Source organism: Mixophyes fleayi, chromosome 11 (assembly GCF_038048845.1).
Source record: "Mixophyes fleayi isolate aMixFle1 chromosome 11, aMixFle1.hap1, whole genome shotgun sequence".
NCBI classification, from domain to species: Eukaryota; Metazoa; Chordata; class Amphibia; order Anura; family Limnodynastidae; genus Mixophyes; species Mixophyes fleayi.
This window is the reverse complement of record NC_134412.1, coordinates 5,051,906-5,078,725: the sequence shown is the minus strand read 5'-3', so window position 1 is coordinate 5,078,725 and position 26,820 is coordinate 5,051,906. Positions and strand designations below refer to the sequence as shown.

The following is a 26,820-nucleotide window of genomic DNA, read 5'->3' as shown; positions in this document are numbered from 1 at the left end:
GACTGTAGTGCACGGAGGCAGCGGATAGGAATCAGCTCACAGTCACGATGATACAGTAGATGGTAGAAGTGGTATGGGAACCACAGTAGCAGAAGTGGTTTGGAAACCACAGAGGTAGAAGTGGTTTGGAAACCACAGGAATCAGCAGGGCTGAATAAACAAGGAAACACAGGAACACCTTCAGAGACTCATGGGGAATGAGACTCCAAGATCAGGCAACGTGGTGTTGACCACAGGTGCTTAATATAGGGAGGTTGCCTGATCTGCCAATTAAGTTAAAGGAACATACACTGGAGGTATAGAAAGGGCTGCGCATGCGCAGTCCCTCAGGATGGAGGACGGCCACGGTTCCTAAATGTCCGGGAAGAAGCACTCACAGTCCGGTGAGTGACACAGATGATTTTAAGTTTCTCTTTTTGCTACTTTTTGAGAACTTGGGCTTTTTGGATTTTACATGCCCTGTACTAGGAGATTGGGCATCGGGCTTGCCAGACGACGTTGATGGCATTTCATCGTCTATGTCATGACTAGTGGCAGCAGCTTCAGCATTAGGAGGAAGTGGGTCTTGATCTTTCCCTACTTTATCCTTCAAATTTTTGTTTTCCATTATATGTAGCACAAGAGAGCGTACCCCTAAGCCACACACACTTGGCAAAGCCTTTATAAATTATATGCGGCACAGGAGAGTACCACTGGACTTATACTGCTGAATCAGTGAACTTTGTAATAGCAGTACCACTGGAATTATACTGCTGAATCAGTGAACTTTGTAATATAGCAGTACCAATGGACTTATACGGCAGAATCAGTGAATTTTGTAATATTGCAGTACCAATGGACTTATACTGCAGGATTGTTTTTGGATATTTTTTTTTAATTTCTTTTTTTTATAAAAAAAAATTATTTTTTTTTATAACTTTTTTAAAAATTTTTATAACTTGGGAATAATGGGGAAATAACAATGCCCTTAGAAGGACAGAGCACAGGACACAGCACCACTGGACTGAACAGGACACAGCACAGCACAGAACTGAACAGCACAGCACAGCACAGCACAGCACAGAACTGAACAGCACAGCACAGCACAGCACGAGATATAGCAGGACAGAGGACCACCTAACACAACCTCCCTCTACCCTGATCAATGCCCGAGTGAAGATGGCGGCGGCTAGCGGGGAATTTATAGAATACGAGTATCGCGAGATCCGACAGCGGGATTATGACTCAGAGCCTCGGTTTCAGTTTTGCAATTGGCGGGAATACCTGGATCTGTCTCGGATCCGGCTCGGATCGGCAACATTCGGATGGGCTCGGATTTCAGATATCCGAGCCCGCTCATCTCTAATAGATTAAAAACAAAACATGCATGTGAATGAGTGAGAATTCATAATACAAATCATTTTAAGGAAAATGGGATTTTGACTTGGTAACAGTGACAGTTCTGCCACCCAGGCTGCCGGCAGACATAGGGAAATTTCATAAGACCTAATTTTGTGGTTTATTTTAGTGAATTTCTAACACTGAAGTGAAAGTTGCTCAATCCATTTATAGGCTATAGCAGGTGCTTGGAAGGGTGGGGTTATCCTAAAAGGAACAAACACACAGAACATTTCACTTCTGTATTTGTCTGAGAGGCATGTTGGCGTCAGTAGCTGAGAGGGGGTACTGACATTAGATTGCTGTTTGGAGGTTTCTGCGGTACCTCTTGGTAAGTTAGCTCTCAATTTAAAAACACATATGTATGGCCCAAATATATGGCACTCTCACTGTTTAGAGTAGGACCACCCTATTAGCAAAAGCGCTGTGGAGTGGCGGATAATCTTTTACATACATTTGCAAATGTGTGTAACTGAGATTTTTGCATTTTTATCTACAGTAGAAATGTCAGATCTGTTGTTGGCTGTAGCAGTGTGCTGGGGGAATTTTCTGTGAATTTCTAACACTGTTGGACTTCATGCAACAGAGTATATGAAAATAATTATTTTGTGTGCAATATCCTAAGACACTTATGCCTTTTATTTTATTAAATTTTATTTGTTTATACTTATGCAAATTATAACGAGATAATAATGCATAATAGTTTAGATTTACTAGATTTAGATCTGCGGGACGGACGCGACACAAATCTGCCAGTCTGTTGTAAGTTACGTTCTGCAATGAAACACCCCCGTAAGGTTTATATTTTATGGATATATTAACATTAAATGAATTCATTAATCCCTATACTGCATTATATGTATCATACACCAGGACATATTACTACTATACTTGTGTTACTCTTAAGCAAATTTCTACGGTGCATCAGTTTTCTGTAAGAATCCCACAAGTTGCTTTTTTCTTTTTAACTTGAATTTCTGTCACCTGTCCTTTAAGGACTCTACGGCTGCTTCATAGTGAACCTGATATGCTGTAATCAGATCCTGGGCACTATGACTTGTCTATTCTCCAGCAAAGTTAAGCATCCAGACAAAAAAAATCATCAATAGATCAAGGGCTCGCCCAGCCTTGAGAAACTTTATTATATCCTTTTGCATCCTTTGGCTTAGTGCTGCAATTTTGTAATATGCATCGTATTTCCTGGAAAAGTCACCAGGTCAGCCAACTATACAGCAACCTTAAGACAATATTGACACTTCATCCACTGGAAATGATACGGGTGTGGCGTTGTCGTCTCTGTATATAATACATAGTGCACGTAACAGATCGGCACATTGTCTACCAGAGGATGCCACGGGAGCAGTGTCGGCTCTTCTGAAGTCATCGGTGACTCGATTTCCCAAAAAACAGCCCCAGCTGAAGAAGAGAGAAAAGGGGAAATGTATCCGAACCGAGATATGGAAAAACAAGAGACTAATCAGATGCGTTTAGCAAGCGATCCTCCTTATTCTCCAAATCCACCAGGATATCCTCCTTATTCTCCAAATCCACCAGGATATCCTTCTAATTCAACCAATCAACCAGGATCTACCCCTTATACAACAAATCCACCAGGATATCCTCCTAATTCAACAATTCCGCCAGGATATCCTCCTAATTCAACAAATCCGCCAGGATATCCTCTTCAATCCAGTGGTCAATCAGCGTACTCTCCTAACGTGGTCTATAACAATGGCCCTCCACCATACCCATATGGATGCCCACCTCCACCGGCATTTGTTGTGACGAGTCAACCCACCAATGTGATGGTCCTCCCTCAACCAGCCTGTAGGGACTACATGGCTTGGTCCATAGTGAATCTATTGTGCTGTAACCTGATCCTTGGTATTGTGGCTGTTATATACTCCAGCAAGGTAAGCAGGTGGCGGACAGTCATCAAGAGATCGAGTAGGGTTGGTTCACACTTGAGAAATGTAATATGCATTGTAAACTGAGCTGGCTACAGAGCCCCTATGCCCAATAAAAAGGGTCCCTAGTGAGGTGAGAATGAGCTTTAGCAGACATAGGCTGCCTTTGGCTGGGGGCCACCTGGAGGACTACAAGTTGGTCAAGCCTTCGCTAATAAAACAAAATACCTTTAGAAGGAGTCCCCCAGGAGATACAGGGGGTTCACTTGCTCATTCTTACAATGGAAAAACAAACTGTACAGGGATTACATCAAGGGATTAGTTACCTCTATATATTGTGACCGAAAACTCGGAACCGCACCCAATTATATTAGCCATTAATTTGCAGTTGGCGTAGACCCAGTTAATATTATTATTATTATCTCATAATTGTAAAGCACCAACACAGAATTCACTGCTGTAGATGGATGGGATTGTGATACAAATTACATACAATGACATAAAAGAAAAGGTAATGATGACACTGCCGAAACGAGCTTACAACATAAGAGACGTGAGAAGCACTTGATATGTAAGGTAGCGGAATAACAAGTGTATCTGCTGGTGAAGTATAAGTTCATGGAAGCAGTCACTGTGCTCAATCCTGGCTCCCGGCAGCTATTATTATTATTATTATAATCTTTTATTTATATGGTGCCGCAAAAGGTCCACAGCACTGTACATACAGCATGGGACAAAACAGGGCACGGCGTAACAGAAACAAAGAGCAATAAAATGATTACAGCTGATTACTGGTACGTAGGTCAATGAGGTAAAAGTGCATCAGGAACATTGAGAAACTAGGAGGGGAGGCAGGAGAGGAGGGGGGTGAACTAAAGTATGATGGTGATGGGACGGCAGGGAAGAGGAGGAGAACCGAAGGCGGGGACTAGAGTCAAGGTGCAAAATGAGGCTGGGGAGCCGAAGGCAGCGGTAAACAGGAGAAGGAGGACATGAGGGTTAGAGGGCCCTGCTCACGGGAGCTTGCAATCTAAAGGGAGGGGGCAGACTCACAGGAGACACAAAGTGGGGAGTCAGTTGATAGCAACAGACAAAGAGCCAGTACCCAGCAGTTGGTAATTACAGTTGCAGGTCAAGTTCAAGGCTCTGGGCAGTTGGTGATTACAGGCACTGTGCTAGTTCCTGGCTCTGGGCAGTTGGTGATTACAGTCACTGTGCTAGTTCCTGGCTCTGGGCAGTTGGTGATCACGGGCTCTGTGCTAGTTCCTGGCTCTGGGCAGTTGGTGATTACAGGCTCTGTGCTAGTTCCTGGCTCTGGGCAGTTGGTGATTACAGGCACTGTGCTAGTTCCTGGCTCTGGGCAGTTGGTGATTTCAGGCTCTGTGCTAGTTCCTGGCTCTGGGCAGTTGGTGATTACAGGCACTGTGCTAGTTCCTGGCTCTGGGCAGTTGGTGATTACAGGCACTGTGCTAGTTCCTGGCTCTGGGTAGTTAGTGATTACAGGCTCTGTGCTAGTTCCTGGCTCTGGGCAGTTGGTGATTACGGGCTCTGTGCTAGTTCCTGGCTCTGGGCAGTTGGTGATTACAGGCACTGTGCTAGTTCCTGGCTCTGGGCAGTTGGTGATTACGGGCTCTGTGCTAGTTCCTGGCTCTGGGCAGTTGGTGATTACAGGCACTGTGCTAGTTCCTGGCTCTGGGCAGTTGGTGATTACGGGCTCTGTGCTAGTTCCTGGCTCTGGGCAGTTGGTAGATACAGGCTCTGTGCTAGTTCCTGGCTCTGGGGAGTTGGTGATTACGGACTCTGTGCTAGTTCCTGGCTCTGGGGAGTTGGTGATTACAGACTCTGTGCTAGTTCCTGGCTCTGGGCAGTTGGTGATTACAGGTTCTGTGCTAGTTCCTGGCTCTGGGCAGTTGGTGATTACGGGCTCTGTGCTAGTTCCTGGCTCTGGGCAGTTGGTAGATACAGGCTCTGTGCTAGTTCCTGGCTCTGGGCAGTTGGTGATTACAGGCTCTGTGCTAGTTCCTGGCTCTGGGCAGTTGGTGATTACAGGCACTGTGCTAGTTCCTGGCTCTGGGCAGTTGGTGATTACAGGCACTGTGCTAGTTCCTGGCTCTGGGCAGTTGGTGATTACAGACACTGTGCTAGTTCCTGGCTCTGGGCAGTTGGTGATTACAGGCACTGTGCTAGTTCCTGGCTCTGGGCAGTTGGTGATTACAGACACTGTGCTAGTTCCTGGCTCTGGGCAGTTGGTGATTACAGTTGAGTTTACTTTTCCACTGCAATCAAGCTCTAAATCTTTCACACACTATGAATTTCCTCTATTCCATCATCACATTCTCTTCACTGCTATGTAGCATGCTTTTTTTTCCATTAAAATGGAGCTGAAATGTTGGAGGGTAACTGCCCTTTCTTATCTCTCCCTTGAATGTCAGCACAGCTTTGTTACGTGAATAAAGGTTGCACACTACACACTGCCATATTTTTGCAAAAGTCTGTTTCACATAGATCACAGCTGCTGACGTAGTGATAAGTGTAGCAGTAACCTCTACCAGGCACAAAACTGTGACTCCGTTATACCTCACGGCTCGGATCAGGCATGAGAAGGACAGGGACAGGGCTAAGGAGAGACAGGCATTGGGGATCCGGACAAGAGACAGGGGGTACAGGCATGATATGGGCAGAGAGCAAGGGGCAGAGTTTAGATTCCCCAGAGAGACTGTTAGTACGGGGGGATACATCTCTGAAGCGGGTGGGTGTAATCTGTGGGGTGTTGCTGCATGTGGTGGGTATTATTTTTGGGGTGAGATGGGAGGGGTCCCAGGTCTTCCTAACACCCACTTGTCGGTATACACATCACAGCCCCGCCCGATCTGCTGACATCATCCTGGTACCTGACACTCATTGGTTTGATGTAGAAATAAAATATATCCAAACAATATCAATTAAAATTTTTAGGATGATTAAAATTTTAGTTCATTTATCTCAGTTTTTCAAATGGTCAATAATTCAACGTACTTAATGTGCAGTGATTAGCACACAAATGTCTCTTCTCTCTTTATATTGAAGTGTGTCTCACTGATATGTGATGTCACTTCACGCCACAAGTACCTACCTCCTGCCCCAGGTATCTCCAGCTTAGCTCAATCTCTCGTTATCCCCGGGCTCTGGGGGTGGATGAGACGTTTTGTTGCCTTTGTCTATGTATTGATGGCACCGGTATAAAGTACAGCTCACATCACAGTTGTTGTAATAGACAAGCACAAGACTATCGGTCATAAAATACCCTCTTTTATTGAGTACCTCCGTCATGCTTAGAAGTTGACAGTACAGTCATTAGTTGACTGTTTCTCAGATTATGCTCAAGAGTTCATACTCCACATTTTGGGGATAATCACTTTCTAACTCCCTTCATTAGACATGAGGCATCACACACAGGTACCTTATGCTCAAACTCCCTGTTCTCACATTCTCACCCACTAACAGGCTTGAACAGACTCCCCAAAGCTCAGATAGCGTAGGATGTTAGTCTACTTGAAGCTGAACCTATGCTAGACCATCTGTATACCGTGCCCCTCCACACTGATCTCCAACGCATGCAAAACTGGGTTTTCTGTCAGTACACCGACACATATTTCAGAGCTCCCCTCAAATTTTGCTATAGTGACCAGCGATTTGGTGCTACACCCCTGGTTGTATTCCCCCAATCTTCTCGGCTATGGGGCTGTGTCCACAGCAACGCTGCTCAGACATTACCATAGGCAAACCGAGGGGGGGGGGGGTTTCTAGTGCCTGGAAATCCCCCTCCAAGCCTGGGGCACTGTATAATTGAGGTGGCTGGACCCTGCTCCCGCTTCACCCGGCTCTGCTTGAAAAGGGATAGCTGCGTGCACCTAACAGTAGTGCACCCTGCATTGCCCATGTATATTATGGGGATAGGAAGAGTTGGAGAGCAGCCAAGCACTGTCTAATATTATAGCCACGCCCCTATGCAAGCTGGTCACGCCCACTGGCGGCGTGGTGTGGAAACCCCCCTCTCCTTATCCAGCATTTGCCCCTGATTACATAAAGTTCTGATGTTAAAAGTTGAGACAACATTGTAGTTACCAGTGATGCTGAAATCTCCAGATGCAACCTGTCCGCCATTGGGTGTAAAAGTCTATGTATGAATTCTGATAATGAACAGCAGGGTGCACTATGTAGGGGGAGAGATAGACGCTAGATCAGATTATTATTGTATGGATTGCAGTATGATTGATATTCACACTGATCACCGTATGATGGATACATATCTCTCTCTCTCTCTCTCTCTCTAGACTCGGGACTCTTCCAGACGTGGAGAAGCAGCTCCAGCCTCCAGCTATTCACACACAGCATTCACCGTGAACGTAATTGCTCTTGTTCTGGGAATCCTGACACACATCGCATGGATTGTCTGGGTCATCTATGCATCTGTTACATATAGATATTCATATAGCTATTATAACAATTTGTATGGTATGTTTACCCCTCAACCCTGCACCTGGTGCTCAGACCAGAACGGATGATCTCCGACCTGTTATTGTTAGAGATGTGCACAGACCCCGAGTTTTGTTTTTGTTTTGGCCACAAATCTTCACGTGTTTTGGTTTTGGATCTGGATTTAATTAAACATTGTGAAAAATAGGTAAAATCACGTGATATTGAGATGTTTTTGTTCCTACATTATTATTTATTGCATAAGTCATTTAAAGTCTATTTTCTATTAATCTCTTTATAACTGTCAATCCACAAGTGAAACGGTTTGGGGAAAATTGCTGAAGCATATAAAGTGTGGAGTTCACCTCGTTACTACCTCTCGCTGGGTGTGATAATATGTTCGACAGTCACATGATCAGCATTTATATGGTCGACACCATAATATAGACAGGGTTGGGAAGTTGACAATAATGACATCGATATTATTATTGGTCGACAATTCAAATGTATACAGTATATGCAGACAGTAACACAGCGGACCACTCAAGCGATGACAGCGATGTTAGCATTGGACGTGAGTCCAATTTCCGCATCAGGATTTAGCAGATTAGTTAGGATCATGTCTTCATACCTAATTTTACCAAATTCCACCTCGATTCCATTTTTCCCAAGCAGCATTTTCTAAGCTTTACCTGGAGGTTAGACACAAAGTCATAATCCGCCCAGCGTTTGATAACTTTTACCTTTAATATTATTTCACTTACCAAGAGTTTAGTTTACCACTATAAAATAAAGACACACAAGACACTTGTTTGGCGAATGAAAAGTTGCAAATTTCATGGAAAGATTAAATTTAATTAAATTATAAGCAAGACCAATCAGCCTTCAGCCATAACCATAATCCGTAAATTTTTAACTAAATATTGGGACACTTCTGGGCGGTGGAGCCCAACTCTACCCCATGTTGGCTCATTACTTAAGGCCTACCCGACCAAGTGGTGCCCCCCAACTACCCGAGGGTAGTAAAACTAATTGCCCATCCCTGGTAGGAGAGAGTGCCCACCACGCCACTCGAATGTGTCATTATGGCCGCTCATTGGACTGCTTTCCGCCAACTGGACCTTTTAGGAAGATAAAGCAGAGCAACGAACATAACAGACAAGACAAAAACAGAACGAGCAAAGGGTCTGGGTGGGCGGGGAACTTTCTAGAAGGCAAGAGAAAGCCAACTGCCACTCACCACCCTTATAAACCTTCCCTAGCGTAGGACCTCCCTAAGCCCTGTCACCAACTGGCTGATAATTACTAAGCTCCATAATTTTATTTCAATGTAACCAACCTTGGCGTTTATGTTACTTCGAACCAATTATCCTTCAATCCCTAAAAAAAACCATTGCACCGACTATCCACTTAATTACGGATATGTACAAGCGGTTCTGGTCAAACAATAGACCACATGACCACGGCAGCCCACTGGGTAGATGTATCGCCATCAACAGCAGCAGCGTCTGTACCATCCTCATCATCCTCCTCATCCTTTCAGCATAGTAGAGCTAGGACCAGGTCAACCACAGTACTCTGATTTTTGTCCACTGAATAGTTCAGATATCACTGATATTCTGCCCCTCACACAATTGCTTTCAGATTGAAACACTTGGGATTTTTTAAAAACAAGAAATATTTTTTTAGGGGTGTGCTGCTCGGAGTCATACAGCCCCCTGTTTTTTCTCCACTAACTAGTTCAGATGTCTGTACTATATACACTATAATATACGATTACAGCCAGTAGCCCGCTGCTTGTCAACTCTTCACTCACACTCAGTTGATCAGCTCAATGTGTCAGCAAACTGATCTCAAGATTTGTGCTGTAAAATCACAGCTATTGCGATATAAAATGCCTCTTTCACCCTGTCCGACCCTCTGTAAGAGATTTTCGGAGCAGCGAATTACAACAAACGTCCTACCCACATGCTAACACCTCTCAAACGGCTGCTTAGACCAGTGTGGTGGGCTATATAATACAAGATATCGATCCAAAATTTTGCAGCACTTTCAGATCTGAAGTTGGCGTGAGGAACTGAGTCATCACTCGTTTCCACTCGCTAACCCAAAATCCAGATCTGTTGGATCTCTCTAAATCTCACACATTGGAGTCTGCTATTCACTGGCAAATATTTAAAATGTAAATTTGACTTGTTAACATGAAAGCAGTAATAATTCAGCTACAGCGCAGGATTTGGTTACCCGTGGGTTACCCGTGCTACGAGGTGTGCATGTGTACCCGTGTGAGCTTTGGTACAGATGCCAACAGGAGGTATCCGGAGTAACATGTAGAATGATTTTCACCTATATGACATGCATCTATAATTATAACCTACTGACCCTGTATTGTTATAATATAATCCTGTCTGATTATTCTTTCTACTGTAATAAAATCAGCACAAGCGATACCTAGATACTTGTAAGAGGATTCCCTTCTCATTTCCTAAACACGTTTTATAATCGTGCCATATAATCACAGATCAATTCATTGGTTTTGTATTCACATTAACTTGTTCTCGTTTATATATTTAACTTTTAATTGTGTTTGGGTGGTCTGCAGGTCAAATAGCCCCATGGTCTCAAACCGCATTTGCAGTTTGAAGGAATTGCCGGTAAACAAACCGTCCTATTTATCAAGTGACGGTTATTTTAAGCTGCATTGGGGATCAGCGCTCTAGGGCTACAAAGAAGAGATGTTTGTGAAGCTGAGATATCGCAAAGCTTTGTGAGCTACCTTGACTTTCAGGAGGGGTTAAAAAAATGAAATATAAAAAAAACTAGTTCCTCCACGTCATATGCACAAGACAGAACAGTGTCTTCGCTGTTATTAATAAGTACGAAAGTTGCATTTTCCCATGAAAATATAATTAGATACAAACACTCCTACATCTGTCGTTTAGACCTTTGAAAATCCAATGGGAATCTTCCTTCCTGTAATAGACCAAATGGAAATGTCACGTAAGTAATGGGTATAGATGGCCGAGATTTGATTAATATAACCGTGACGTTAATGGATTAGGTATGATCGGCTGGGGGGGGGGGTCAGTAAGTAACCAGCAACATTTTAAGGAAAAGGATACACCAGTGAAGCATTGCACACAGGGTTACAGATCCTGTACCCAGCTCCAATACCATCCAATGTTAAGTCTCAGTGGTCAACCATTGGGGGGGTTAATGACCCACTGGCGGAAAAACCCTTCAGGACCACCATAACATCAGGTTCAGGATACCTCCCTCTGTATCATTTACACACTTTACATAACCTGTGTTACTTTAGAAATATCTCTTTAGGATTTGTATCTAAATAATACCATCTAAATGTGTGCTATATGTCTATATAACACCACTGAATTGTATTATAATTGAACTTGAACGTCGAGGGTGTAACTCCATAAGTGACTTGGTCCGGACACTCAGATATATTGAACAGTATAGAAATTACGTATCAGATTCATATATCTATAACTGGAGACATTTCTCCCTTATTAATGGCTACGGTAAGGTCCTATACAATGCACACGTACCGGGGAGCACACAATTAACCTTCCTCTATGTGTTGCCTTTAGGCTTTTCTCCTAATAGTTATATTGGTGAACGTCGTCTACGATGTTCACACTGTGCAAACAGAAAAAAACAAAGAAAGTATTAGGATTTCAAAGCAATTTAGCCCTTAATTTAAAGGTCAGAAACTGGCACTGATTTAATTATTTCACCACTGATGTTGAACATCCCCCTGAGGAATTCTCATTGGTTGAAACATGTTGGGGAGGAGTTTCCCTATACCCATTATCTGAGTTCCAGGCTGGTCGAACTGCTAACACTCTAGAATCCTGTTAGTGTATATCCTGTTAAGTGCGTATTGTCGCTAACCAATAACGATTGTCGAACCTCGATTTGTGTTTCCAACGCACAAAGATTTATTCGCAACAAGTAGAATAATATGCTCAAGCGAAGTGATATTAAATACAGCCGTTATTTATCGCAGGCGCTCTGGATCCAGTGCAGTCATTCAATCCTGAAGTCTGAGGACAAGATGTCTGAACACTAGATGTGAAGCTGCTGCTTATATACACAATGAAATACAGTAATACAATGAAGATGGTATAGCTTGCATCTATTGGTCCAGGTCTCAGGAAGGTCCAAGGGGTTGTCAATCATTGGCTGGTTCATCCTAAGGAATCCAAAGGAGGGGGTCATCTCTCCAGGGGGTATGCTCGGCTTTTCCCGCCAAGATTCCTTAGTCTTAAGTAGTCCATAATTCCCTATCATTCATAACTTGCGTATGCACTCTGTGATTCCTTCGCAGAGTGAACCAAACAGTAGGACAAGTAAAGAGGTTTATTATGATACCACTCATGATATGATTCCTTCAACCTGTTCCGTATATTTCACTAATATGCATGTAACTTTAATATAACATATAAATACTACTATATTTCAACATAAATGACTATGTGTTGCAACTACCATTAATGTGTACTATTTTATAAGTATGCGTGTTTGTGCGAATGTATGGTAAAAGACCAATTACTGTTGCTGCCACGTGTAGTGGATGCGTACGCCCTTTCACGCCGTAGCGTGCCCTTGTACATCGTAGCGTACCGTACGCATCTTTTCAGACAAAGACAACCAAGTTTGCTCGACTTTAATTGAAATGACTTTATCCAATTTGCTGACTTCGACAATCCCTAGTTACAGCAGAAATATGGGTAATTTTTTAAGACTGATTAAAGCTAAAATGTAATATTTTACTTATGTACGTTTTTTTTATATCACAGATGTATTAATAAATCTTGTTGCGGTTTTAGAGAATTTTGTTTCACATATATAATTTACACTGCATTGTATGGCTGCTGAGTCCATTCCTAGAAATGTTTTTACTGTTTGGGATCCAATTGGAGACCACATGGACAAGCTGCACGTCCAGGATCTCCAGACAAGTCTTTAAATGTATCCTTTGGAACAGGGTTATTCTAATATCCAAGTGTTGTGCACTACACAGCGAGTCAAATGCTGCGGCAAAACGCGCCATTGAGGCCCTCTTTCTGCCCACTAGGGGTAGGATCTGGGAGAAAGGACCGCTCTCCCAAAATTTAGGAGTCTCCTGGACATTTCGGGAGTGTAGGCAAGTATGTTCTAGGGAGTGGTAAATACACAACATGACCATTTTTGAAAATTGCTAAAAACAAAAATTTGCTATGGACAATCTTAAAACCTCACGGGACTAACACAAATTCTCTAAAAAAAAAAATAAGTCACATGTTTTTTTGGAAACCGTTTTTCCAATTTTTGAGTGACCTTAAAATGTCGACTTCCCCAATCCCTGCCCTGTAGTATATCAGATTAGAGCCTGAATGGTTTTTGTAAAATTGAAATATTTCAACCCTGGCCTGAGAAATGTGTGTGATACATTCTGTTTGATTCAGTATTAACATGAAGTTATGTGCTGCCAGACACCCAAATACTGATGCTCTTTCACTGATCAAATTATGAAGACTATGAACTGTTCATAAACATATCTATATAGTCCTACTTCTTGGGAAGTGTCAGCTTACTATCTGTGCATTGTAGTCGTCCTGTTATATGCTATGAAAGGAGTATTGGAGAAGACCTGCTACTTAAATTAAAGACTGGACCTTTATCATTTTAAACCTGTGTCGTCTTGGTTTTATGGTACTTGGTGCAGGAGGTAGAGGTGCCAGAGGTAGAGGTGCAGGAGGTAGAGGTGCCAGAGGTAGAGGTGCAGGAGGTAGAGGTGCCAGAGGTAGAGGTGCAGGAGGTAGAGGTGCAAGAGGTAGAGGTGCCGGAGGTAGAGGTGCCGGAGGTAGAGGTGTCGGAGGTAGAGGTGCCAGAGGTAGAGGTGCCAGAGGTAGAGGTGCAGGAGGTAGAGGTGCCGGAGGTAGAGGTGCCGGAGGTAGAGGTGTCGGAGGTAGAGGTGCCGGAAGTAGAGGTGCCGGAACTAGAAGTGTCGGAGGTAGAGGTGCCGGAGGTAGCGGTGCCGGAGGTAGAGGTGCCGGAGGTAGAGGTGCCGGAGGTAGCGGTGCCGGAGGTAGAGGTGCCGGAGGTAGAGGTGCCGGAGGTAGCGGTGCCGGAGGTAGAGGTGCCGGAGGTATAAGTGCCAGAGGTATAAGTGCCAGAGGTATAAGTGCCAGAGGTAGAGGTGCCAGAGGTAGAGGTGCCAGAGGTAGAGGTTCAGGAGGTAGAGGTTCAGGAGGTAGAGGTGCAGGAGGTAGAGGTGCCAGAGGTAGAGGTGCAGGAGGTAGAGGTACCAGAGGTAGAGGTGCAGGAGGTAGAGGTGTAGGAGGTAGAGGTGCCAGAGGTAGAGGTGCCGGAGATAGAGGTGCAGGAGGTAGAGGTGCCAGAGGTAGAGGTGCCGGAGGTAGAAGTGCCGGAGGTAGAGGTACCGGAGGTAGAGGTGCCGGAGATAGAGGTGCCGAAGGTAGAGGTGCAGGAGATAGAAGTGTAGGAGGTATAAGTGCCGGAGGTAGAGGTGCCGAAAGTAGAGGTGCAGGAGGTAGAGGTGCCGGAGGTAGAGGTGCAGGAGGTAGAGGTGTCGGAGGTAGAGGTGTCGGAGGTAGAGGTGCAGGAGGTAGAGGTGCCAGAGGTAGAGGTGCCGGAGGTATAAGTGCCAGAGGTAGAGGTGCAGGAGGTAGAAGTGCCGGAGGTAGAGGTGCCAGAGATAGAGGTGCAGGAGGTAGAAGTGTCGGAGGTAGAGGTGCCAGAGGTAGAGGTGCCGGAGGTAGCGGTGCCGGAGGTAGAGGTGCCGGAGGTAGCGGTGCCGGAGGTAGAGGTACCAGAGGTAGAGGTACCGGAGGTAGAGGTGCCAGAGGTAGAGGTGCCGGAGGTAGAAGTGTCACCATCTGTCACGTTCCACAGACAATAAGTAGTACTCACACAGAGATGAGTTTGGCAGCAGAGCTAATCACTTGCTTGGTCCCAAAAAAGTACAACACAGTCTGTGTGTGCCAGTGAAAGGCTGAATAAATCTCTGTTTATTTATTAGACTGCCAAGAGATCCACAATATTCCTCACATGAAATAAAGTAATTACAGTTAAGAGTGAATATCTGTTGATCCAGCATTTATTGTGGCACTACATGTTCTTATTATTGTAAGATATTAAGACATTTGTATATTTATGGTAATCTGTGTTAGCGGTACTTTTGTGATAAAGGTCGGTGACAACTCCCAGCGCTGTTTTTTTAAATGTCACTGTTATTGGTGAGTTCACATCTGCCTTGTATAGCAATGAGGATCGCCCATCCAATCACTTAATATTGAATGTTTTATGCTTATATTTAGTTTTATATATTATTTAGTTTTATATATTGAGACCTACTGTGGTCCATTAGGAGGTTGTGTGTGTTTTTTATTACTGTTTGGAAGCAGAAGCGGAGATACTACGGAGGGTGAATGTGATGTAATGATGTATTAGGGAGACGGATCTTATTGTCCTAATTATATCTATTCTGTCCAGCGAAGATACAACAATGCACTAAGCCAGTGCCCCTCCGACGTCTCAATCTATATGGTGTATGAGCAACACTGTACAGGAGCATAATAGAATTGACTGGGGCAGTGTTTCCCCAAGGACCCCTAACAGAGCATGTTTTCTGTATCTCCTTGTTAGAGCCCAGGTGCAGTCATTACTGACAGACACAATGTAACAGATCCACAGGTGGTTCTAATTATTTCCCCTGTGATCCGGAAAACCTGCACTGTTAGGGGTCTCCGAGGACTGGTTTTGGGAAACACTGGACTAGGCATAAGTACACCTTTTGGATAGCAATGTATCTTGTAGGTCCTTTGGATATGAAATTGATTTAAATTACTTTATTATGGGATTATATAAAAATTGGGTTTGGAATGTGCATCACTATTTGATTCAATATTTGGACAAATGAAAATAAGGACATAAAATTAAACAGAATGAAACACAGGTGAATACCCTTCATATCATTACAAAAATATACTTTTATTTGTTTCTTAATCTTTCTGTTTTCAATTGACGATGAGAACTCCTGCGGATGAATAAAAGGCACTGGATGAGCCACAGTTGGCAGGATACCTGGTTTGCTCAGGAGGCACAAGGCATGAGGTACTGGATGAACCATGGTAGACAGGACTCGAGGTCTTGCCAGGAGGCATGAGGCACTGGATTGATCCATGATTGTCAGAATAGAGGAGGGTCAAACAAGCTAAAGGGTCAAATGCCAGGAGAGCCACGAAGGTAACAGGGAATGAGCTGGAGCATAGTCAAGCACGGAGCCTGGGTCTGGGTCAGAAGATAAGCAGCGTAGCCGAGGAACAAACAGGGGTCAATACTGGGAAGTCAGCAGCAGCAGGCAAGACATGAACTGCCACAGATTACTGGGAGAGGCAGTCTTATAAAGGGAGTGGAACAGGTGCGGGTGCTGATTAGGGAAGGAGGTAATTCCTGCTAATGAGGTAGAATGGACAATGGTAGGACAGCAGCACCTCTGGTGGTAGAGGGGTACTGCAGGCCAGGTTCACATAATGGCCAAAGTCCAACCATAATTCTTAGCAGACAGGAGCGGCAGGAGGTACACAGCAATCCCATGGTAGATGCCGCAGGGCAGCCGTAGTCAGATCCTGACATATATAAACAACATTAAAGAGATTATTAAAGGTATAATAATATAGAACAATAGATAGAGAATAAAATAACGGACAACATAATACTACATTGTAATAAATAAAAATAGAAACAATTCTTTGCAAGAATCGACAATTATATATAAAACAAAAGATATACATAGTAATGTGATTAAATGATTTTGAATGACATAATTTTGGAGTTTACCCCAGAGTCAGTGGTTTTAAATACAATATTGAATGAAAAGAACCAGTAAATGTCTCTCTAGACGGAGTAAAGGGGGAAATTCGATATTTTAACATTTTAACTCTTGTTATTGTTTTACAATTATTTCTGTAAAGACCTCTAGAGATTTTAGATATAATTAATAAATACTTTGTTACCTGTTACACTTCCATTCTATGCTCCACTCTCCTGGTATTGTGTTACTGTTACACTGTTAATGTTACACATAATAACACATTGCAACATTGTACCTCGGCTATTAGTTGGGGTTTTGTATGGCTGGTATGTTGGTATTTACTTTATTATGCATAAAAAAAACTTTATATACAAAAACAGAACATTTATTATTTCTATAAAACAGTCTAAATGTCACTTACTTTATTCTGAGACAACACTTGGTCCCTCCAGCCTTGGTCTCTTACAAGCTGTGCCAGGTCTTCCCTCCCTGCTCTGTCTTTTTCCTATAATGCACAAGTGTCAATTAGAAAAAAAGCAAAGCTGCTTGTACAAGATGATCACATATACAGGGGTGTTACTGACAGTTATACTTATTTATGTAACAATCCGCTAGTCACAATGAAGTCCTAAACATGTATATTAATCATCAAATCCTGGCTACCTTTCTGTGGCTCCTTGATCTTAATAAAGGTGCCGCCACAATGAGTTTGGTGAAGTGACCACCATTGGTTCTTGGAGCACGGCGGCCGGTTTGTGGCCTTCTTTATGTACCCGTAATATGGAGGGACCATCCGGCATAGACCGTCGCACCTCCACCAGTGCGTTAAGCAGGCCTCTACCTCCTTCTCAAAGGTGTGATAGACCTAATCAAATAGTCGAAACAAATATTAAAGACATTATTCTCAGTAAGGAGCAATTAATGAACATGAAATATACAAACGGTAGTGAGTGTTTTAGTTTCTGATTGCAGAATAAAACTATCTCTAAAATTTACTATTGTGCACATACATTATATGGATATGCATGATAATAACAACATGTTATCCCATCAACACTCTATTTTGCAATGTTAACCTAAGAACAGGCTAATTAACTGTTAATGGGTACAAACATCTGAGTAATATCCTTTCAGTCATTGCTTCTCCGACTGCTTCACCCACTCAGTACATCACCCACCCAATGTGCCACAACTCAGTGCATCACGCACTCAATGTATCACCCACTCAATGCATCACCCAATCAATGCATCACCCACTCAATGCAACACCCACTCAACCCATCACCCACTCAATGCAACACCCACTCAGTACATCACCCAACCAATGTGCCACAACTCAGTGCATCACGCACTCAATGTATCACCCACTCAATGCATCACCCACTCAATGCATCACCCAATCAATGCATCACCCACTCAATGCAACACCCACTCAACCGATCACCCACTCAATGCAACACCCACTCAACCCATTGCCCAATCAATGCATCACCCACTCAATGCAACACCCACTCAACCCATCACCCACTCAATGCATCACCCATTCAACGCAACACGCACTCAACCCATCACCCAGTCAACCCATCACCGACCCACTATCCACTCAATACACCAACCACTCAACGCTTCACCCACTCAATGCATCCTCCGCTTAATGCAACACCCACTCAGTGCATCACAAACTCAATGTATCACCCACTCAATGTATCACCCACTCAATGCATCATTCGCTAAATGCATCATCCACTCAATCCTTTACCCACTCAATGTATCACCCACTCAATCCTTTACCCACTCAATGTATCACCCACTTGGAATATTCCCTAAGGTTTGCCTTGCAGAGCTACAGTATGGTGAAAAAAATTCTACATGGTATATAACCTTATGTGGCAAATTTAAGGGAAATTTATGTATTTAACTATTTAAGCCCATTATTCATCAGGAATTCCACCAACATCTCTCTCCACTTATTGCTGTCTGGTATCTCACCCTCCCCTCTCATTTCACATCAATGGACCCCAAATGACTGATTACATACTTACAGAGATGTTAGCACCAGTTATCGAATTAATTCGGTGCATGTGCCTTAAAAATTCTGGTCCATGTGATACATTATCCCTTGTATTTGTTATGTACAAGTAGGCATGTATCATCTCATGCAACAGACTCTGCAATACAGAACAATGATCATCCTGGTATAGTAATAATGACACAGATATAAAACACAATCTATTTGTTAAAAATATTGAGGTTTATGTTACAAGGCAAATATGGAGGAAAGAGCAGCATACTCCACTCTTTCCTCCATCTTTGCCTTCAGACGGCCAGTTTACGCAGATGACGGCGTGGTGGGAGGAGTCAGGGTGGAGCAAGGCATCGCATGCATGGGAATAATATTAAACATTATGATGCTACCTCTTTCACAGCTCTCTCCCAGCTTCCTAAATCCCCCCTCACCTCACCTATACCTAAATATTAGGTTTTAGTGACATATATATACTTTTACAAATATTGCTGCAAATAATGCTTGTTTTGGTGCAGAAGCAATCATCTCGATCACGACATTCTTCTGGCAAAAGACAGCTTATAATACTTACTTCTACCAGATCTTTCCTGGGCAACTGGCTTAAAATAGGTCTGCTTAATTTAATTCTACACGACCCTCCGCTGTCTTTTGGATGGTAGCACAGACCTGCGCTTCTGGAGGAAAAACACAAATCACATTTGAAGGATATTCATAGTTTGATGCAATTACATAAGAGAAGGTGACACGTAAACATGCCCATTAAAAGCAACCTAAATAGATGTGACTGACCCAAAGGTAGAAGAAGGAGAAACACTTCTCGGAAAACTCTCCTGAAAATTCTAAATGCAATTTTTCCGCCCTCAGTAAGAAGAATGTTACAATGGGCCCCTGGCAGTATACTGTTCCGCCAATGGGGCCCCAGACACATCAAATACCACGAGCGCAAGAGGTTAAACCAACTAAGACAAAAAAACGATAAGTGCTATCAGACACCTAAACCTAGGAAAACTAAATGGGGGTCCTTCTCTTCAAAGTTTCTTCTAAGTAAGTGTAAAAATGTTCAATACGTAATAAAGTTTTAAAAAAGTTAATAAACAGTGTATTTATTCGCAGGAATACATAAAACGAACTCACTGGGTCATCCGCGAACTCCAACTCACTTGGACTCCTTCCAGTTTGCCCCAAAAGAAGGTATTGTTGAACTCGGAAAGAAGTTCCTCAATATTTGGGGTGGGATCCATGGTCTCCCATGCCGGGTCAACTACCGATAGCCTCAATCTCTCTTCCTCTTCAACTTGCTCCTCAATAATACTCATCTTGCTCCTTTTTCTACCTATCAAAGCTTCAGTCACCAACAGCTGCTTTATATATAAGCCCAGGACAATGGTGCGCGGGTCACAATTGCTGGATTCATGATGGTCGGAAACTTCCTAATTGTAACTTTCTAGCAGGAATAGGTTCAATTAACTCAATTTCTATCCAGTTAAAATACATATTGTCATCAGTGGCCAGGTCCAGTGTAAAGATAGGAATTAGCTAAAGTTATTATATAGAGAAAATTAATTCCTTTATGGATAAAGGACCATATGGTGCTCTCTAGTGATCAGAGTCACACGAAGAATAACATTCAAATCCTATAGACAGCTAATGTGAGCCGCTATACTGGTTACTAGCTCTAATGCCTATTCTTTCATTAAATAAATTGATCACCCTGATAAATTATGATTAATTATAATTTATTCACATATATCTTTATATCCTCACTATATCAATATCACAACTAATTGTTACTTATAGCGGAGGTGCTCTCAGGTAGCTGCGCAGTCGGGGACTTTTCATCCTGATATCTATCTAAAGTGTAATATTATAGAGCGACTCGTTAGCTTGTCTCCTTTTGATTATACATTAAAAAGAGATCAATGTATGATTTATCCACAGACGTATTCATTGCGCAGTAATCCGCTCTCAGTCAGTCATTAACCGCAGACTCTCGCAACCATATTAAAGATCTAAGTAATATTATTAAACTTAGGATCCCACGTGCACCTCATTATTTTTGCACTTGTATTTCTCTGGGTTAGGCTGGGTACACACTACAGAAAATTTCTCCCCATGCGACATCTTTAACGATTTTACCAACGACTGAAAGTCCCGATCAGCAGCCGATTCCTGCGTACACACTATACACGTATTACACGATTTAACGTCAGGTCTGTGCTCTTCATCTGTCATAACCAATAGGGAATAGTGTCCGGACGGCATTATTAATAAATGCGGAAGTCGCCTATACCATGTAAATTTTGCCATAGAATTAAATACGACAGAAATACAAATTAAAGTACATATTAAATTAAATGAAATAGAAATATCTGTTGTCTTCCACTTTAGAAATCCAATGGAAATATTATTAACTGCCGAAATGCAAACATTGATTGAGTAACGCAGAGAGGTGGCCGTCACGTCGTCAGCATGGTGGCATGCGGGTGGCAGTTAGAGATGGCGGCAGTTAGAGATGGCGGCAGTTAGAGATGGCGGCAGTTAGAGATGGCGGCAGTTAGAGATGGCAGCAGTTTAGATCAGCTCTGTGCCCTATATCCCACATAATCGCCTTCTCATCAGTATAAATCAGTTAAGGTTTATGAGGGCGGAGGGAGATTACAAAGGGGTGAGAGGAGTCATCATACCAAGGACAGAAAATCTACTGCACTGTTTCCCAACCCCAGTCCTCAGGGACCCCTAACAGTGCCGGCTTTCTATGTCACAAGTAAAATAAGTAGTATCACCTGTGGATCTTTCAAAATGTATCAGTCAGTAATGAATACACCTGTGCTCCAGCAAAGAGATATGGAAAACATGCTCTGTTAGGGGTCCATGAGGACTGGAGTTGGGAATGACTGATCTACTGGAACCATCTCAGTTCAGATGCTGAACCGAGTGAGTTCACCGGCCATTGCTTATTGCCATTTCAGTTCCTCCTTGTGATCTGCGCTGCCTCCTTGGTGATCTCCGCTGCCTCCTTGGTGATCTCCGCTGCCTCCTTGGTGATCTTCGCTGCCTCCTTGGTAATCTCCGCTGCCTCCTTGGTGATCTCCGCTGCCTCCTTGGTGATCTCCGCTGCCTCCTTGGTGATCTCCGCTGCCTCCTTGGTGATCTTCGCTGCCTCCTTGGTAATCTCCGCTGCCTCCTTGCTGATCTTCGCTGACCCCTTGGTGATCTCTGCTGCCTCCTTGGTGATCTCCGCTGCCTCCTTGGTGATCTCCGCTGCCTCCTTGGTGATCTCTGCTGTTTCCTTTGTGATCTCCGCTGCCTCCTTGTTGATCTCCGCTGCCTCCTTGGTGATCTCCGCTGCCTCCTTGGTGATCTCCGCTGCCTCCTTGGTGATCTCCGCTGCCTCCTTGGTGATCTCCGCTGCCTCCTTGGTGATCTCCGCTGTCTCCTTGGTGATCTGCGCTTCCTCCTTGGTGATCTCCGCTGCCTCCTTGGTGATCTATGCTGCCTCCTTGGTGATCTCCGCTGTCTCCTTGGTGATCTTCGCTGCCTCCTTGGTGATCTCCGCTGCCTCCTTGGTGATCTGCGCTGCCTCCTTGCTGATCTCTGCTGCCTCCTTGGTGATCTCCGCTGTCTCCTTGGTGATCTGCGCTGCCTCCTTGGTGATCTGCGCTGCCTCCTTGGTGATCTTCGCTGCCTCCTTGGTGATCTCCTTTGCCTCCTTGGTGATCTCCTTTGCCTCCTTGGTGATCTCCGCTGCCTCCTTGGTGATCTCTGCTGCCTCCTTGGTGATCTCTGCTGTTTCCTTTGTGATCTCCGCTGCCTCCTTGGTGATCTCCGCTGCCTCCTTGCTGATCTCCGCTGCCTCCTTGGTAATCTCCTCTGCCTCCTTGGTGATCTCTGCTGTTTCCTTTGTGATCTCCGCTGTCTCCTTGGTGATCTGTGCTGCCTCCTTGGTGATCTCCGCTGCCTCCTTGGTGATCTCCGCTGCCTCCTTGGTGATCTCTGCTGTTTCCTTTGTGATCTCCGCTGCCTCCTTTGTGATCTCCGCTGCCTCCTTTGTGATCTCCGCTGCCTCCTTGGTGATCTCCGCTGCCTCCTTGGTGATCTCCGCTGCCTCCTTGCTGATCTTCGCTGACCCCTTGGTGATCTCTGCTGCCTCCTTGGTGATCTCCGCTGCCTCCTTGGTGATCTCCGCTGCCTCCTTGGTGATCTCTGCTGTTTCCTTTGTGATCTCCGCTGCCTCCTTGTTGATCTCCGCTGCCTCCTTGGTGATCTCCGCTGCCTCCTTGGTGATCTCCGCTGCCTCCTTGGTGATCTCCGCTGCCTCCTTGCTGATCTTCGCTGACCCCTTGGTGATCTCTGCTGCCTCCTTGGTGATCTCCGCTGCCTCCTTGGTGATCTCCGCTGCCTCCTTGGTGATCTCTGCTGTTTCCTTTGTGATCTCCGCTGCCTCCTTGTTGATCTCCGCTGCCTCCTTGGTGATCTCCGCTGCCTCCTTGGTGATCTCCGCTGCCTCCTTGGTGATCTCCGCTGCCTCCTTGGTGATCTCCGCTGCCTCCTTGGTGATCTCCGCTGCCTCCTTGGTGATCTCCGCTGTCTCCTTGGTGATCTGCGCTTCCTCCTTGGTGATCTCCGCTGCCTCCTTGGTGATCTATGCTGCCTCCTTGGTGATCTCCGCTGCCTACTTGGTGATCTGCGCTGCCTCCTTGCTGATCTCTGCTGCCTACTTGGTGATCTCCGCTGCCTCCTTGGTGATCTGCGCTGCCTCCTTGCTGATCTCTGCTGCCTCCTTGGTGATCTCCGCTGTCTCCTTGGTGATCTGCGCTGCCTCCTTGGTGATCTGCGCTGCCTCCTTGGTGATCTTCGCTGCCTCCTTGGTGATCTCCGCTGCCTCCTTGGTGATCTCCGTTGCCTCCTTGGTGATCTCCGCTGCCTCCTTGGTAATCTCCTCTGCCTCCTTGGTGATCTCTGCTGTTTCCTTTGTGATCTCCGCTGCCTCCTTGGTGATCTCCGCTGCCTCCTTGCTGATCTCCGCTGCCTCCTTGGTAATCTCCTCTGCCTCCTTGGTGATCTCTGCTGTTTCCTTTGTGATCTCCGCTGTCTCCTTGGTGATCTGTGCTGCCTCCTTGGTGATCTCCGCTGCCTCCTTGGTGATCTCCGCTGCCTCCTTGGTGATCTCTGCTGTTTCCTTTGTGATCTCCGCTGCCTCCTTTGTGATCTCCGCTGCCTCCTTGGTGATCTCCGCTGACCCCTTGGTGATCTCTGCTGTTTCCTTGGTGATCTCCGCTGTCTCCTTGGTGATCTCCGCTGCCTCCTTGGTGATCTCCGCTGCCTCCTTTGTGATCTCCTCTGCCTCCTTGGTGATCTCCGCTGCCTCCTTTGTGATCTCCGCTGTCTCCTTGGTGATCTCCGCTGCCTCCTTGGTGATCTGCGCTGCCTCCTTGGTGATCTCCGCTGCCTCCTTGGTGATCTCCGCTGCCTACTTGGTGATCTCCGCTGCCTACTTGGTGATCTCTGCTGCCTACTTGGTGATCTCCGCTGTCTCCTTGGTGATCTCCGCTGCCTACTTGGTGATCTCCGCTGCCTCCTTGGTGATCTGTGCTGCCTCCTTGGTGATCTCCGCTGCCTCCTTGGTGATCTGTGCTGCCTCCTTGGTGATCTCCTCTGCCTCCTTGGTGATCTCCGCTGCCTACTTGGTGATCTCCGCTGCCTCCTTGATGATCTGTGCTGCCTCCTTGGTGATCTCCTCTGCCGGCTGCTACAGCTGTTATTCCCCAAAGTTCATAGATCGTAAGCTCCTTTAGGTAGGGCCATTGTTTCCTTTTGTTTCATGTCATTGCGTGTAATTTGCGTATATCATGATCCCCGTAGTGTACAGCGCTGTGTAATATGTCAGCACTTAACATAAGACATTATTAAAAATAATAGTTTAGCAGCAAAATATCCTAACAGTGGGAAGGATCTAGACACAACCAGCCAATCAGAAGCAGCTGCCAATCCCCACCATCATCGGTGTGTATTTTGCCCCAGGGGTCCAGCACCCACCATAGATGTCCATATGTAGGTCAGTATTGTCCACACCCCCTCCAGCAAAGGTTGGAGGAGTTAGAACAGATTTTATGTAATCTGTAAAATATTTTCAGAGTGTTTTCTTTCATATGGAGCATATCAAGCTTTCAGCTGTATCCAAATAATGGAGATTTTACTTCTCCTTGTTCCTTATTGAACAAGCAGAAGTAAGAGGTGGAGAAATGAGTGTGATAACACTGTAACCATCCTGTTCCTCGTTTCTCACATAATGTGGATTATAGTACTTTTTATAGCCCATGCTTTTGTTCCCCAGCTCACCAGACTACAACTGCATTGTCTAATTACATGTGGATAAGGGGACATTGTAGCTCAGTGTAAATATGAATATTGTATATTGGTGATGTGGCAGTGAGGTTGTTATTCATTGTCCTTAAAGTGAAGCCAGGGGGGTTATGGGTAGGGATCAGGCTGCAAGATACTGGAGGGGGGAAACTAATTAGTATCCATTGTTCTCACAAGACTAGTCCAGATGGGCCATCTAGCAGGGGAGGTTCTGTGGAAGGACAGCTCATCTTCACTCCCCTCCCCCCTAGTCCAGCACTGACCAATGTTTAACAAGGATAGACCCAGGGGTTTGCTGAGAGAGGGGAAATCTCTGTGTAAATTAGACTCTACATATAAGGAGCCACTCCAGAGGGGAGGAGATATTCATTCTGGGACTGGAAGCTGCAGGGTGGCTGGTTTTAGAGTTGCCGTTCTCTACCAGTGGAATACATCGTCACATCCACGGGTCATCAAGTCCGGACAGCCAGGTGACTGTAACTCCTTAAGCTAGTGGGGTAAGGGACAGATGATGTGGTAAACCTGCCTGGTGTTTATTTACTGTGTGTACATAATATTATAGTGTTGTTTTGTATGACAATAAATGTACTGTTGTACTTTTCTAACTGCATTTGCCTGAATGACTGAGAACCCTAGAAGGTACTGGATAGACTTCCCTGGCATAGTGAGGCACCCGTGGGTGGCCAGCCATTGTGCAGTGGGTAGCATTGGGCCAGGAAACGAGGTATCTTCGCAAATGGTATATAACTGTATCAAACTCTGTATAATGTAAGCAATGATTCAAACGACTAGAATAGCAAATAAACTATAATGAGCTCTGACTTATATATTGGTTATCAAAGTTAATATGACACTCTTAAAATAAAATCAAGGTGAATAAATACATTAATTTTTCCACGTACAGACAGACACATCTGAAGGCAGCACCTGAATGCAGCCAAACATCAAAGACAAGAAACTAGTACCGGAAATCCTGGGGAATCCCTATAGTGTAATCACATTTATTTGTATACAGCATACAATTTACCATTTATATACAACTTATAACAACATTGCGCCTAGGAACCTGTGTTCTGTGTGTCTATATATAGGGATTGGGACCCCCCCCCCCCCCCCCCCAATATCTATTTCCCATAGGCAGCAAACTGACTTACATTTTTCCAACTTTTTTCTAAAAATCTTTTAGTTGTGTTTATTCTAAAGGTCACCCAGCCCTCTGGATCCTCTGTGTCCCCCCAAATGTCCAGCTCCCATTAAATGTCATGTGGATCTTTGCTCCATCAAGCTATCATGCTTGATAGCTGAGATCCACCGTTTACTAGATGATCTACGAAAGCATAGTGATGCTACAGTGATTCTCTGGGGAAATATGCAAAACGCGTGGTGTAGATGTCTAATTTGCAGATACTGGCAAAGGCCTGAGTTTGGCGTGTGAAACATCTCTTGTACGTTCACAAAGGAGGGGAGAGCTGCCTAAGGAAGCAAGATAAGATATTTCACTTTCTGAACAGTCCACGAATGGAATGTAACAAACAAAACAGGACAGCGCCTATTGGTATAATGTTTGCAAAAGATACTAAGATAAACTAATTCTAGATCCAAATGTTACAATGTTAAAGCATTAAAGTAAAACTTGGGAGTCCATATCATTTCTGGCAGAATTCATAAGCAAAGAAATGTCTCAAGTACAATACAAATTTATATAAGAATAAATATTTTAGTAATCAAACAGCATTAAAAACCATAAGACAACTCTATTCAAAAATAGAAGGGTATAAGCATGAGAACTGCATCCTGTACACATCTCTCAGACAGATATCAATAGTGTAGTTCAGAATAATTCATCAAAACTT

General features: G+C 44.4%; 1 protein-coding gene and 1 long non-coding RNA gene across 2 annotated transcripts; one reads left to right on the top strand and one right to left on the bottom strand.

Annotated features, from left to right (window-relative positions):
* The first annotated feature begins 2,641 nt into the window (after window positions 1-2,641).
* LOC142107880 (uncharacterized) lies at window positions 2,642-10,195 on the top strand. The gene is made up of 2 exons (XR_012680031.1): window positions 2,642-3,290; window positions 7,598-10,195. It is a non-coding gene; the product is annotated as an uncharacterized LOC142107880 (long non-coding RNA).
* Window positions 10,196-17,206: 7,011 nt separating this feature from the next.
* Window positions 17,207-20,020, bottom strand: LOC142107436 (DNA-dependent metalloprotease SPRTN-like). The gene is made up of 4 exons (XM_075190868.1): window positions 19,739-20,020; window positions 19,176-19,278; window positions 18,621-18,746; window positions 17,207-17,443 (listed from the first exon to the last, which is right to left on the bottom strand). Exons 1-4 carry the CDS (start codon window positions 19,918-19,920, stop codon window positions 17,207-17,209), a joined length of 648 nt encoding a protein of 215 aa, XP_075046969.1. The 5' UTR covers window positions 19,921-20,020.
* Between the last annotated feature and the right edge of the window lie 6,800 nt (window positions 20,021-26,820).